Source organism: Podarcis erhardii, assembly GCF_964252035.2.
Source record: "Podarcis erhardii genome assembly, chromosome: 3".
Taxonomy (NCBI): domain Eukaryota; kingdom Metazoa; phylum Chordata; class Lepidosauria; order Squamata; family Lacertidae; genus Podarcis; species Podarcis erhardii.
Window position 1 is genome coordinate 81,908,244 of NC_138507.1, and position 15,612 is coordinate 81,923,855.

Here is a 15,612-nt window from a genome sequence, read left to right on the forward strand (position 1 = left end):
ATAGAGAAGTATCATGAGGTGGAACCAACGAACCATCAGAAAATAATTGCATGGTACATTGCACAGTTAAAGCATTATGTAACACAGCTAGAGAGACTGTTGGCTCTATAGTATTGGAAGGTAAAATTGAGGGCATTCAAATCATCATCATCATCATCTACTACTACTACTACTACTACTACTAATAATAATAAATATTATTTTTATATCCCGCCCATCTGGCTGGGCTTCCCCAGCCACTCTGGGCGGCTTCCAACAAAATATTAAAATACAGAAATGCATCAAACATTAAACGCTTCCCTAAACAGGGCTGCCTTCAGATGTCTTCTAAAAGTTTGGTAGTTGTTTTTCTCTTTGACTTCTGGTGGGAGGGCGTTCCACAGGGAGGGCGCCACTACCGAGAAGGCCCTCTGCCTGGTTCCCTGTAACTAGGCTTCTCGCAGCGAGGGAACCGTCAAAGGCCCTGATCCTCCCTCTGCTCTGTTGAGCGCTTGATTTGCAGGCAGAAAGTCCCAGCTTCCATGCCTGATATCTTCTGGGAGAGCTGGGAAAGGTCAGTCAGCTAGGAAGATATTGAGATAAATGGGCCAATGTTATGACTTGGTCTAAAGCAGCTTACTATGTTCTAAAAGCGAAAATACCACCAAAAAAAGATTTATACACGCACACACACACACACGGCGCTCTGGCACTTGTAACGGTGTTGCGCCAGAAGCGGTTTAATCATGCTGGCCACATGACCCAGAAAGGCCCCCATTCTCTCTTCTTAACTGGACAGCCCTTTAAATAGACGACTGCCTTTGTGTGAAGTGGAACACATGGGCATCCTAGTGACCATGGTGTGAGAAACTTGACTCCTGGCACTATTATGTAACTCTGAATTTAATACATTGCCAGGTAGTACCTGTTGAGTTAGTTTTTGCATGTCTTTTACTTTGTAGAGATGTCCATTCTCTTTGCTTTCAGCAGGGATTATCTGAAAGGGTGAAAAGTATTTCCAGTACCTAAGGTGGGACAAGTGGATTGGTTTTCATTTCAGGAGAATAGACTCAAGAAAGCTGATCTGATATGGTTGGCTTGCTCATAAAATGCAGAAAACACAAAAGGATAAGCCCAAAGCTAAATAAGGTTTACTCCGCCCTCAAAACACCTTCTTTAAAGGCCTTTGCTGTCCTAGCAACCCAGCAGTAGCTCACAACGAAGAAGGCAAAGATGACTGAGAAAAAGTTTGTCGAGGAAATAGAGAAAGCTCTGGAAAAGTCCAAAGGCCTTAGCATCCATGAGCTTCTCTTTACCTACCAGGGAATCCTCTACCCGTCTTCTGTCTGCAGTGCAGAAACATTCCAAGCTCTGGAGAACTTCGAAGCCAGAAAAGATGATGTGGTGTTGGTGTCTTATCCCAAATGTGGTGAATACAACCTTCCATTATTTTTCTACATACAGCAATGATGTCATGAGCAATGCAGCAGACTGATGGGTGGTTTTTTTTTTTAGTACTGTATAAGGAGAGATATTAACTAGCATTGCTGAGGGTAGTGTGCACTAGCACAGAAGTTGCCTTTAACTGGTTTACAGAGCAGGTCACACCAATAAGCTTATTATTTTCAATACATCTGAAACCTGTTGAAAACTAGACCACCTGCTCTTCCATTATTGCTACTTGTGCAAACCATTGAAAATGCACTTAAAGCCTTAAGGCATTTCAATAAAAATGCTTTGCATTTTTTAAGGCACTATCAAACTGAGTTTGGAGTGGACAAAGCCAGAGAGACAATGTTCTTGTGTAGATGTCACAACCAAACCATGTGTCTTGGGTTTGTGCGTTCTTTCCTCCCTTTTCTCCTCCTTCCTTTTGTTCACACGGATTTCCTCCCCCTCCTCTACTTTGTTGCTCACAGTAACCTTTCTTTCTTTCTTTCTTTGTCTGAATGGTTGTCACAAACCATAGTTTGTCTCCAAATCAGAACTGGAGGCTGACTGTGGTTTGCAGTAATCATAGGTCTCAGCTATACAGCTTCAAATAAAAAGTTTTAAGTGTGTTTTAAGTGCAAGATACAATGTGACACTAGATAGCGATGGTGAGTCTTATGGAAAATTCAATGTATTTAAAAAAAAAACGCTTTAAAAGTACATTTTCAGAAGGTTTTTTTTAAAATGTGTGTGTAGATTCCACCATAGTTTGACCAGGTTTGGATGCCACAGCAAATGATGGCTACCAGGAAGTACGGGAGGAGAGCATGGTGTTCACAAGTGTGAGGCAAAACTCAACAGTTGGTGGTGGTGTTTTTTGGGAGGGATAGTAGATTATTCAATATTTTAGTGGCTGTATTACAAAGAAGATATATTTTTAAAAATAAACATGTAGTAGAGCAAAAGCCCAATGTTAAAAACTGTTAAAAGAGTTTCATTCTTTTTAGAGGTGGCACAATATTAAAACTGACCACTTCTATTTGAATATTTATTGATTTGAAAAACTGTTTCAACCTGTCATTATAACAAGCTTGAAACAATACTGCAGAATGATTTATTTGTGAGACCTTGACCAAGCACAATCATGGTTATAAAGTTGGTCTTGAGCCTATAGGCAGGGGTAGTCACCATGGCTCCCTCCAGGTGTAACTGGATCCCTGCTTCCCTCAGGCTCAGTCAGCATAGCCAATGGTCAGGGGTGGGGGGAGTTGTAGTCCAGCAACATCAGAAGGGCACCACATTTGCTACTCCTGCTATAGTCTCTCAGATATATGGCCATGTGCTTTCCTGAAAGAAAAAAGGCATGAATTTCTTTCATAAGAAAGCACCTCTGGGCATGTATTGTCACTTGTCTTCTTGTCACTTGGAATTAAAGGGCTGGCTTTCCTCAGAAGGCAGAGAGCAATTCTTTTGAATCTCCCAACAGCATTCTGGGAATATAGCCACCCATCAATTCTGAAATGTCAACTCTTCCACCTTATGATGGTACTTCTCTACAATCTGTAAAAGTTAAGCTGGTGTGCCAGGGCTGGGGAACCATCAACTTGGGATGGTGAAATGCCTTGAGGTCCACCATAAGGATTACAAGCATTCCACTTATTTGTTTGTTCCAGGTATTAATTGGCTCATTCTGATTGTGAATGATCTGATCGCTACCACTTTGAAAACCAAGCACGAGAACACAGAGCTACCTTTCATTGAGTGTGGGGATCCAGAAAGGTATCAGGTTAGTAAGAAGCCTAGCCTCAAAAATCAAACACTTGACTCACTCACATGCGTTACTCACACTGAAAGGAAGTAAGGGAACATGGGCTCTGCTGAAGCAAACCTGCCCAACTGGTGACCCACCAAGCCAGGAGAAATCCATCAGCCATGTTTAGCCGTTCACCAAGTGCTCAGTAGTGATCCTGATTTTGTTGTCATTCTGAGATAACGAAGAAGCATGGTAGCAGTGGTGAAGAACCTGGGGCACCATGGAACATGGCTGTTGTGCTCAGCCAATGGTGAGATGTAAGTTCTGCTGGTTTATCCTGGGAATCCCAGTTATTCCAACTGCCTTTTGATTAATATGTGTCAACAGAGCCGATCATTTTCATGTATGTCTGGGTCATCCATTTGATGCTCCTTTTCTTTTCCTTTTTTTTTTTTAAAGAGGATGAAACAGTTCCCATCTCCAAGGATTGTAGCTACACACCTCCACTACAACCTTCTTCCCAAGTCCATCTTCAAAAATAAATCCAAGGTAAGTGGTATAAGATCAGCTTCTTTAATTTGTCAGGAAACATTTGCAGAAGTGACTCACAACTGTAAAGCAATCAATAGTTCGTGGGAGCCTTGTGGGCACTGTAAGATGTTTCTGGTGCTGGATATTGGTAACAATACAAGACAAGAGGTTAAGTAGGAAGGAAGCATCCTTTAGTCAGCCACAAATAAAGAGGGGGAAACATGTTGTAAAGTGCATGGAGCAGTCATGAATTTGTATAGTACTAGATGTTTCTAGAAACATAATGTATCACAATGGGCTCATGCTCCAACCTTCAGGGGATGTGAAACCAGAGAGGCTGGAGTGCCTGAGAATGTGCTTTTTGAAAGGACTCATGACATAGTTCTTTCTGGCCATTATTTCAGCCTTCCCTTCTCTTACAAAAGAATAGCTTACTTCTAGTTGTAGTTTAGGTAGCCCAAAGTGGCATTGTTTTTGTTAATGACAGGAGGAGTTAAAATTTATGTCCTGTTTTCTCACCTCAGGTTCTGCTGCTATTTCGAAATCCTAAAGATACAGCTGCATCATTTTTCCATTTTCACAACAATGCTCCAAGCATTCCCAGTTATAACTCCTGGGAGGAATTTTTTTCACTTTTTATGAATGGGCAAGGTACTCAATTAATACTTTTGAATGGATCTGGGAAATTAAACCTCTTGTGAAAACATGTGAACTATATTCAAGCTCTACCAAGTTTGCTGATAGTAGTGCTAGCAGGGGAAGACTTGGGTTTTGCCCATGATAATTGTGGTTTGCAGTTTGAATGGCTTTTTAGCAATGGAGATACAATCTGGAGGGGGAAGCATCTGTGTGCCTTGACTGGTGAACATGGGCTGAAAACTGATGATAGTTGTTGAGAGAGGTAGAATAATGATAGAGGCATTATTGTCCTTGGTGTACACTCACATTTCTTTTGTCCCAGTGTCACTCCCAATCAAACAGGAGTATAAAACCATAAAAAACTATTTGCTGTACATGAATATTGGATGAGTGTTTGCATCACAGTCATTCATGTCACCTTCAACATCCTGTTGTCTATATATAGCCGAAGCCCAACTGAGGGTGTGCATGAATGTTTTCCCCCCAATAGCTGGCCCCATATTATCAGAGACAAAATTTGAAAGACTTTTGTTGATCATTCTTAAGAATAAATCTCTCTTTTCTTGTGATTGTATGTTATCCCTTTGGGTATAAAGAGATATTGTGTGAACCCTATGCAATGTTTTAAAAATAGCCTGCTGTTAAAGTTTTAACAGTTTCTACTAGTAATAAAATAGTTCTGATGAGTTGTCTTGGTCTGACCTGCAGTTGCCTGGGGAAGCTATTTTGACCATGCAGTCGTGTGGAACAAACATATAGATGATGAAAATGTTCTGGTTCTAACATATGAGCAATTAAAAGAGGTGAGCATACTCATAACTACCAGCAAGGGTAGTTTAAAAATAAGACGTTATCCCAACTTGCATAGGTTTTGCAAGATATAACTAGATCAGGATCATAGTTTGAGGGTGGGCTCATCCATGTTCCAGCTCCTAAACTTTTTCTAGAATATTTGAAGTGATAACAAAGGACAGAGAGTCTCTGTTTATCTGAGGAGCAGAGTGTCCCAGTGAATAACCCCACCCCATGCCCATAACCTATAGGCACTTGGAGCTAGAGGACAGTGATCCTTGCTTCCACCCTTGATTTGGCATCTGAAGAAGAACATGAGCCAAGGCTGCCAATGCTGGCCCTTAATGTCATCAACAGTGGAATTCCTGGCTTGTTTCTGTAACTCATTTGAATAGTCAAGGAATCGCTGGCAATACAGTAGCAGCCAAAACCTGTTTACCAAGCTGAGAGATGAGTATGGCTAACCATACTAATGGAAAGTATGGCTTTTCAAAGAAAGCAGGAAGAGCAAACTCTGTTATAGGGGGTTGACGTACTTCCTTTTGGATGTGCCTCAGTTGTGACATCCATTTCATTAAGAGTTTGACCCCCAGCATTCATATTTGTGGCAAAAACACTGATTTCAGTAAGGTAGTCTCATACTCTGGATGCTTGCCATAGGGAGAGAGCTGAACATCCAGTACCCATTTGCCTCCTGTAGTTTTCATCTACCTGCAGCAAGATTATATGGCTAGTGTGGACCTTTCTGTTTGGTGGCATCAGTAAGATTAGCCCAAAGCAACCATAACTGTGCTTCAATACTGGCAATGTATTCTGAATCCCATATTGTTCTGGTGTAGCTTACCATAGGAGAAAGAACTTTCAGTATTGACCTTCTCACTACATTGCTTTCAGGACCTGGTTGCTGGAGTGAAGCAAATAGCTGAATTCTTTGGCTTTAATGCTACTGCAGAGCAAATTCAGGCTATTGCAAACAGGACTGCGTTCCAAGCAGTGAGGGACAAATCACAGGAGACACATGGAGCGGTTGGCCCACTGATCTTCCGGAAAGGTTGGTGATAAACTTCTATGGGGATGGCATGGGGATGAGGGACCAACACCCTTCTCTTGCGGGGGCCCAGTTAGTGCCATTGCCTTCCGTTAAGAGTTTGGGTGTAATCCTTGACGCCTCCCTTTCCATGGAGGCGCAGGTTACAGCAACAGCCAAGGCGACATTTTCCCACCTTCGCCGCATCAAGCAGTTGGTCCCTTACCTTTCCCGCCCTGACTTGGCCACAGTGATTCATGCGACGGTCATCTCCAGGCTTGACTACTGTAATTCGCGCTACGCGGGGCTGCCCTTGAAGCTGTCCCAGAAACTCTAGCGGGTGCAGAATGCTGCAGCGAGGCTCCTCACGGGGTCTCTGCCATGGGAGCATATTCACCCAGTGCTTTTCAAGCTGCACTGGCTCCCGGTGGAGTACAGGGTCAGATTTAAGGTGCTGCTTTTGACCTTTAAAGCCCTTCACGGCCTAGGACCCTCGTACCTACGGGACCGCCTCCCCTGGTATGCCCCACGGAGAGCCTCAAGGTCCATAAATAACAACACCCTAGTGGTCCCGGGCCCTAAGGAAGTTAGATTGGCTTCGACCAGAGCCAGGGCCTTTTCAACTCTGGTTCCGGTCTGGTGGAACGCTCTGCCTCATGAGACCAGGGCCGTGCAGGATCTGATTTCTTTCCGCAGGGCCTGTAAGACAGAGTTGTTCCGCCTGGCCTTTGGCTTGGAGCCAATTTGATTCCCTCCCTCCCTCCCTCCCTCTCTTTTTTTTCTTTTCTTTTCCTTGTCCTCCTGCGATGAGGCTACATTTTAATATTTTAATGTTCCATTATTTTAATGTTGTATTTTATTTTTGTTTTAAAGTTTGTAATCATTCATCTTGTTTTTATTATTGCTTGTAAGCCGCTCTGAGCCCAGCCTTGGCTGGGGAGGGCGGGGTATAAATAAAAAATTATTATTATTATTATTATTATTATTATTATTATTATTATTATTGCTATAGCTTGCTTTAGAGCAGTCACTTATGAGTAGTCATAGTGTCTTCCATGTTTTAATTGATTAACCATGCAGTCCTATGGATATATATCTGGGGAAAGCCAATGCTGTGCTCTCTAGGTGTTTTGAGCCACAGTATATATCATTTCTTGATCACTGACCATGCCAGCTTGGGCTGATGGGAGCTGTAGTCCAACAGTATTAGGAGGGCATTCCATTAGCTATCCCTAATCTATACTCAGAACAATGAGTATTTCAATGGAGCCTACCCTCAAATAAGTGCACATAGGATTGCAGCATCCATCAACCATAGCCAGTAGTTGATGATGACAGAAGTTGTGGTCCAACAGCACTGGGAGAACACCATGTTGGCTGTCTCTAGTCATTACTGACTGGCAGAGGCTTTCCTGAGGTCAAGACCGGGGGCCTTTCCTGGAGATACCAGAGACTGAACCTGAGACTTCCTACATGGAAAATGGTTTTTGTTGTTTTTATACACCATCCTGCCTCCCAAAAGGGACACCATGTCATCTACCACTGAGCTAGGGCCCTTCCCCACTGTATTAGCATATAGTAAGCTACATGCATCTAAAAAGAGATTCAATAAATGAATGTGATGGTCTTACAGAACAAGAAGCACTGTAGAGAAGACTGATAGATTTGAACTTGCAGTTCAAATCAATTGGCAGGGTGAAAAATTGATAATAGTTGGAATATATGCACCAAATGGAAGCAAAGCAGAATTCTTTAAGGACCTAGAAGAGAAACTATTTGAATATATGGATCAAAAAGTTATAATAATGGGTGACTTCAATGGAGTGGTGTCTATGGAAATGGACAGACTAAGAAATAAAGGTAAAACAAAAGAAGCGAAACTACCAAAATCTTTTTTTGACATGGTTGAGAATTGCAACTTGATAGACATCTGGAGATTGAGACACCCACTAGAGAAACAATTTACCTTTCCTTCAGAAGTAAATCAATCAGTCAAGAACTGATCAAATTTGGATATCTAATGAATTAATTTCAAGATTTACAAAAATTGAGATCCAACCTAAGGTTCTATCTGACCACAACGCCATCCAAGGTATTCTGAAAGGGTATGAAGAAAAATCGTTCAGGTGGAGAATAAATGAGAATCTCTTCAATGACCAGAAGATTGTGGAAAGAGCACAGAAATGTTTAACTGACTATTTTGTGAACAATATAAATAAGGAAACAAAAATTAATATGGTCTGGGATGCTAGTAAAGCGGTCATGAGAGGTTTCTTTATTCAGCAAAATGCAATAAAAAACAGATTGAGAGAAAGAGGGGAAAAAGAAATCTTAAGACAAATAATGGAGAATGAAAAAAAATTGAATAACAGACCTAAGGATGAAAAAGTTAAACCAAGTATAAAATTACTTCAGACACAATTCACTATGATAATCAATAAAGAAGTAGAGTGGAATATAAAAAAATGAAACAAAAGAATTTTGAATTTGCAAATAAATCTGGAAAATGGCTGGCGTGGTAACTTAAAAAAAAGGAAAGAACAAAATATAATTAAAAAGATTAAAGTAGAAGACCAAGACATTGAGAATCCGAAAGGAATAAGGAAAGGATTCGTGGACTTTTATAGAGATCTATATAAAAGAAAAGAGAAATCTAAGATAAAGATGATAGAAGATTATTTAAAGAAGAAAGGGGTGCAAAAGATTCCAGTGACAAATAAAAATAAACTGAATGAACCAATTGGAATAGAAGAAGTTAAAACGGCTATAAAAGAATTAAAAAGTGGGAAGACTCCGGGACCGGATGGATTTGGTGCAGGATATTATAAAGAAATGAAAGACATCTTACTTGTACCGTTGGTAGAAGTTATGAACAACATTTTGAAAGAAGGACAAATGCCAGAGACATGGAAAGAAGCATATATAACATTAATTCCCAAGCAGGATTCAGATTTAACTCAAGTTAAAAACTATAGGCCAATTTCGCTATTGAACAATGACTATAAAATATTTGCTAACATCTTGGCAAATAGAATGAAAAAGACATTAAAGGAATTGATACATAAGGACCAAACAGGATTCCTGCCAGGGAGGCAGATGAAAGACAATATAACGAACATAATAAATATAATAGAATATCTGACTAATAAGAAAGATAAGCAAGCGATGTTGATATTTGTTGATGCGGAAAAGGCATTTGATAATATTTCTTGGGAATTTATGTTAAAGAATCTGGAATTAATGGAGATGGGTCATTCATTTGTAAATGGTGTAAAGGCAATATATTCTGAACAAAGAGCAAAATTAATTGTTAATAATGTACTGACAGATGATATTGCTATAACTAAGGGTACAAGACAAGGGTGTCCCTTATCACCATTGTTATTCATATCGGTCCTGGAAGTCTTGTTGAGAGCGTTAAGAAGTAATGATTTGATAAAAGGTGTGACAGTTGGTTGTAAGGAATATAAGGTAAAAGCCTTCGCTGATGATTTGGTTATAACAATAGAAGACCCTACTAAAACCCTACTAAAGATGCTTCCACTGCTTCTCAGTAGTTCCACCAAGTCTCCGTAGTTAGATCTAAGCTCCAAAAGATGTTTCGGGATGTCCTTGTAAATTTCCACTCTAAAGTCCTGAATCTCAAGAGTCTTTTGAAAATGCGCACCCAGTATCTTGTCTCTTTCTTCTTTCGTTCTGAGGGAGATCAGGCAATCTCTTGACCTGACCTTCCTCCCTCCCTTTCCAAGTCTGAATGCACTTATAATTTTAAAGTCTTTGTCCTCTTCCAAAGGCCAAAATTCTGCAAACTCTTTTGTCAGAAACTCAATTAAGTCCTCCTTTTCGAGCTCTGAAACTGACCTCAATCTCAAGTTATTTTCCCTAGTTTTTAGTTCTATCATAGACAGATATGCCTGGTGTTCACCAATCTGTTTGCGCATAGGTTTAATTTCCTCTTGCACGGCCTCTACTTTCTGTTTGGCCTCCTCAGCTGTTTTACGGTTTACTGTAGTAGCTTCCAATAGCTTCCCAATAGATTCTGCATTTGACCTAACTTGCTGGGTCAAATTATTGACACTGGCTGTGTTTTGGTCAAGTTTAGATGATTGTTCCATCACTTGCTTGCTTAGGCCATCTAATTTTTCAAAATTTTTGTCTAGCACTGTAGTAAAGTCTCCTCCTGTGGCCATTCCTTCAGGCCTTATTTGTTCTAAATCTTCCTCTTGTGCCACAGGGATAGTAGGAACAGATGATTTGCGCAGCTGTGAGATTATGCTAGGCTGTTGTGTTTTGGCTTTGCTTGATCTTGTCCTCCCTCTCATTCCACTACTGTCTATGTGTCAAGGTCAGTCACACGGTTTGCTATTCCCATGGAAATCCCCAAGTCCAAAGATGGAAAAAAAACCCCCAGTAGTTACACCACTTCAATCTTCCACTAGAGGGACACAATGTTTATCTCAAAAGTCACAGTTTATACAGTCTTTTCCCGAATTACAAAGTGTCCCTTCAAGTTTATAACAGTTGCAAATGTCCAGAAAACCTTACAGATCCTTTACTTTGCAGAGTTAATCATAGAAAGTTACAATGTCTCCAAAAAGCGCAAGTTGCAGTTTGACAGTTCCTGCAGCCTGACAGCTCTAGTAGTCTGGCAGCCCGATCTCCAGGAGTTCAATAAATTTATAAATTTATAAATCCGCACAAGAAGAGGGAAAGCCAAATTCTTCCTCTTCCACCTTAAAATAAGGTGAGGTTCTATGTCTGATGTTCAGATAGCAATCTTTTAAAGCGTAGTTCTGAGCAAAAGCAAATTAAACGTCATTGCTTTGAGTCTTTAAAAAGAGCCGGGAGGCGGACTTCCTGGTTGCACCTCCCGTTTCAGTGTCCAAATTGAGCTTATTTTTCAAAGATATGAATTTCTTAAGTTTCACCTACTCACGGTAGTCGTTTCTTAGCCAAATTGTCCCAGGAAAAAGGTCAGCGCTCACCGACAACAGCTTTGCGGCTTCACTCCACGGAAAGAGCGATCGACTCTCAGCACCGCGCCAACCCCGTCACTTTCCGGAGCCCCTTACGGGGTTCCTTTCCAGTTTCGGGGGGCGCTGAAGGTGCCCACTGAGTCCCACGGCCACAGGCTTCTGCTGCCTGTGGTTTTTCAACGAGGGTCTCCGCTTCGTATTAGCGAAGTGTTAGAAGAGATAGAGCAATTTGGACAAAATGCCGGATTCAAATTAAATAAGAGCAAAACGAAAATAATGGTTAAAAATATGGACCAAGAGATAATAGAAAGAATTCAGCAACAAACAGATATGGAAGTGGTTAAGAAAGTTAAATATCTTGGGATTATATTAACTCCCAAGTGTATTGATCTTTTTCAAAATAATTATGTACCAGTTTGGAACAAAATTAGGAAGGACCTGGAAGTGTGGGGAAGAATGAAGTTGTCATTTTGGGGAAGAATTGCAACGGTAAAAATGAATGTGCTACCAAAAATGCTGTTTTTATTTCAATCAATACCAATAATTAAAGGTGTTATGATATTTAAAGAATGGCAAAGAGCATTATCAAGATATGTCTGGCAGGGCAAGAAGCCTAGAATAAAATTCAAGATTTTAACAGATGCAAAAGATAGAGGAGGCTTTGCCCTGCCAGACCTAAAGTTATATTTTGAGGCTGCATGTCTTTGCTGGGTGAAAGAATGGATAAAGTTGGAAAATTCAGAACTTTTGGATTTAGAAGGATATGATAATAGATTTGGTTGGCATGCATATTTATGGTATGAGAAAAAAAGAGTACATAAAGGTTTTGAAAATCACATTTTCCGAGGTCCGTTGATTGAAGTATGGAATAGGTAAAAAAAATTATTAGAGTTTAAAACTCCATTCTGGCTGTCGCCATTGGAGATAATGAGTGTTAAGAAGATCAATATGATGGGGAGTTGGATTACATATGAGAACTTAATTATAAAAGAAGGAAATAAATGGAAATTGAAGCCTTACGATGAAGTTAAAGAATATGTGTTTGATTGGTTACACTACTTCCAACTGAATGCGATGTTTAAAAAAGAGATGCTGGAAAGAGGTTTTCAAGATGAAAAATCTAGATTTCAAAAAGAAATTGTGAATAATGATATTAAAATTTTAGCAAAAATGTATAAATTACTACTTGAGTGGCATACTAAGGATGAAGAGGTTAAAGTTGCAATGATTCAGTGGGCCAAAGACTTTGGTTATAATATTCAATTTGATGATTGGATAAGATTGTGGAAAGAAGGAATGAAATTTACTGCATGTACTACAATAAAAGAAATTGTTATGAAAATGTTATATAGATGGTATGTTACACCAGTAAAACTTGGAAAGATGTATAAAGTGAGTAATAAATGTTGGAAATGTCAGGAGAAAGAAGGAACATTTTATCATATGTGGTGGGAATGTAAAAAAATGAAAGGTTTCTGGGAAATGATTTATAATGAATTGAAAAAGAATGTTGAAATATAACTTTGTTAAAAAACCAGAAACTTTTCTGTTAGGAATACTAATAAATGACATAAAAAAGAAGGATGAGAAGTTGTTCTTATATGCAGTAACAGCGGCAAGAATTTTGGTGGCACAAAAATGGAAACAGGAAGAAATCCCGACGAAAGAAGAATGGAGAATGAAGTTGATGGAATACGCAGAATTAGACAAGCTAACAGGGAGAATTCGGAACCGGCGAGACCAGAGATTTACCGAGGACTGGAATAAATTTACAGAGTATATTAAGAATATATGTGAAGGTCAATTAACATTTGTAGGTTTTCAAGAAGCTCTGTGATAATAATGGAAAGAAATATTGTTTTATAATAATTGTTAAGATTAATTTGGTGGAAAAAAACAAAACAATATAGATGCAAGAAATGTGAATAACTGTGAAAACATGAAAATTGCCAGACAGACTGAAGGAAGTCTGAAAGTGAAAAGATTAGAATTGGATGTATAATTCAAATGGAATGGTTTTTTTTTAATTGTTAAATTTGAAAAAAAAAAAAGAGAAGACTGACAGATTTGACATAGGAGGGCCATAGCTTTTGTGGCTGTATTCAGAGGCCTTCCTACTGGCCAACCTGAGGAAAAAATTGTACCATTTTGTTCCCGGTTACAATAACAAAACCTAAAGATTTTTACTGGATGATCTTCATATTTCTGTCTAGCAATGTTTATATGATGTCTGTTAAGTGTCTCTTTCCCTCCCTCCATTTTCCTTTCATTCCAGGTGTGGTTGGCGACTGGAAGAACACTTTTGATGAAGCTCAGAGCCAGAAAGTGGATGCTAAATTCAAGGAGTGTTTAGAAGGAACCAAGCTGGGAGCAAAGCTGAAGTACGATGTGTACTGCAAAACCTGAAAACAGCTTCTTATGAAGTGCTTCGTTCTCATGACAGTTTTGTTTGCTATCACATATTCAAGAAAAGCTACAAGCAGAGTACACAATCCTTTGAGGGAAATTTTAGATATTGTCACACTCTAGTGTCAAACTTCTAAGATACATTTTCATTAAGCTGGATCTTTTCATGCTGCTTAATAGAACACAGGGTAACCTATTTCTCCCAAACCGTAACAGCAAGCTGCTACTATTATGTTTCTAAGAAGTAGGGGAAGGTGACATGGACATGCGGTTGCCATGTGCCAACCTGGGGAACTTGTCAGTCTCTTTCAAAGCTCTGAAGGAGCAGCAAAAGATGCAGTGATTGTGTGTCTAGTGCCATTGCTGCGCAGATTTCTTTTACCCACCTGCATTTGTAGCTGAAGGCAGAGGTGGGCAATGGGCACATGGAACTATGGAGGTGTGGGGCAATCAGTACTGCATCTGGATCTTTTACAGTTCCCCAGACCTCTTAAAGTGCAGGCATGAGGAACTCCAGATGGTGTTAACCTACAGTTCCCATCATCCTTGGCCATGCTCATGCTGCTTGGGGCTGATGGAATCCAGCTACATCTGGATGGCCCCAACTTCCTCATCCCTGCTTCAAACAGACTGCTGGGGCACTAAGTTGGCTGTGGGAAATCCTACACAAGGCTAATAATAATAATAATAATAATAATAATAATAATAATAATATCCCTCCCTTTACACCTTGGGGCATCACAATGATAATATGGTGAAACACATTGCTGTAGCCTCTAAGGAAAGTGGGTATCAGGCACGCATATGTTTCCTGTTCTACTTATTTAGGCTTTCTAAGTTGTTTGTGGCAAGGTAGCGGACTCCTGTGACTTCAACAGCTGAGAGAAATTCAGCAAATGAAGCTTTTCCCAGCGTATAGATGTAGTGATGGACTTCATGCCATGTTACTCTGCAATGTAATAACTTGAACAGAATTCCAGATGGCTGAGGCCCTGTTCCAAACTACAGTGGATGCTTGGGTTGCGAATGTGATCTGTGCGGGATGCATGTTTGCAACCTGCAGCGTTCGCAACCCACGTCTGTGCACGCGTGGGTTGTGATTCGGCACTTCTATGCATGTGCGACTGCCGAAACCCGGAAGTAACCCATTCCAGTACTTCTGGGTTTCGGCGGTCCGTAACCCGAAAAAACTCAACCTGAAGCGGCTGTAACCTGAGGTATGACTGTAAGGATGAGAAAGCCATTGAAGACTAGGTTTTCTGCAGTGCTGTGTCAGTGGGGTTTTACTGGCACAATGCGACTTTCATCCCTCCATGCACCCCAAAATCCGCTCTGGGGGATTCCCCAACTGATTTTGAGGGCGTGAGGGGAACTGGAGGAAACAGGAGAGGAAGAAGTTGCACTGCACTCACAGAAGTCCCTTGTGTCAGCAGAGCTGCAGGGTTGGATACGGCCCTCAGTTTTATGTTTTCTAATTTGGGGAAATTATATTTTTGATAAGTCAATCTGGATTCACATAACAAACCCCATAACAAAAGGATCATTGAACTCCATTAAAATCTTTAAGGAAGTGATCTTTATAATGGCTTTAAGCCCCTTTTCATAGCAAAGCAGCATGTTGCATTAGGCTTCCAGACAGAGCACATTAGCAGAAGCAGATGTCGAAATTATTCCAACACTGATGAAATAATTTGAAATTTACTCATTACATCAAGATGATTCTCCCCCCCCCCCGTTGACATTTATTTCCTTCGACTATGAACTTCATTAATAAACTCTTGTTTGTTACTGCTGTGTTACATTCATTTGCTGGCATATTGCAAAAGCACTCTATAGAGATCCAAAAGAATTTCCTCATTCTTTTTCAAGGCTGAAATCTCTAATACGATAACACCTATTAAGGCAACAGTGAGCATTCTGGCTTGTGGAATCCACTTTGGTCTTTTTCTTACTAGATCCCCAAGATCCACCAACTGGAGCCAAGCAATTGCACAGTGGCTCAGTGGGCCAGCATACACCTGAAATTAAAATAAAAATAAGTAAGGGTAACTCTGAGCATCATGCTAAACCTAGGAAAA

The 15,612-nt window shown here is 40.2% G+C and overlaps 1 protein-coding gene across 2 annotated transcripts; it reads left to right on the forward strand.

Moving 5' to 3' along the window:
- The first annotated feature begins 729 nt into the window (after positions 1 to 729).
- On the forward strand, positions 730 to 14,318 carry SULT6B1 (sulfotransferase family 6B member 1). Of its 2 annotated transcripts, XM_081857714.1 has the most exons (7): positions 730 to 1,408; positions 3,084 to 3,196; positions 3,623 to 3,712; positions 4,219 to 4,345; positions 5,042 to 5,136; positions 6,020 to 6,176; positions 13,404 to 14,318. In XM_081857714.1, exons 1-7 carry the CDS (start codon positions 1,213 to 1,215, stop codon positions 13,532 to 13,534), a joined length of 909 nt encoding a protein of 302 aa, XP_081713840.1. In that variant the 5' UTR covers positions 730 to 1,212; the 3' UTR covers positions 13,535 to 14,318. The 2 variants fall into 2 exon arrangements, with proteins under 2 accessions (XP_081713840.1, XP_081713841.1); XM_081857715.1 differs by lacking the exon at positions 3,084 to 3,196 and having other exon boundaries at positions 1,212 to 1,408.
- The last annotated feature ends 1,294 nt before the right edge of the window (positions 14,319 to 15,612 follow it).

Coding starts and splice junctions, on each gene's coding strand:
- SULT6B1 (XM_081857714.1), top strand. CDS start 1,213: ATGACTGAGAAAAAGTTTGTCGAGGAAATAGAGAAAGCTCTGGAAAAG. Junction 4,346..5,041: donor ACTTTTTATGAATGGGCAAG/GTACTCAATTAA, acceptor TCTGACCTGCAG/TTGCCTGGGGAAGCTATTTT. Junction 6,177..13,403: donor CCCACTGATCTTCCGGAAAG/GTTGGTGATAAA, acceptor CTTTCATTCCAG/GTGTGGTTGGCGACTGGAAG.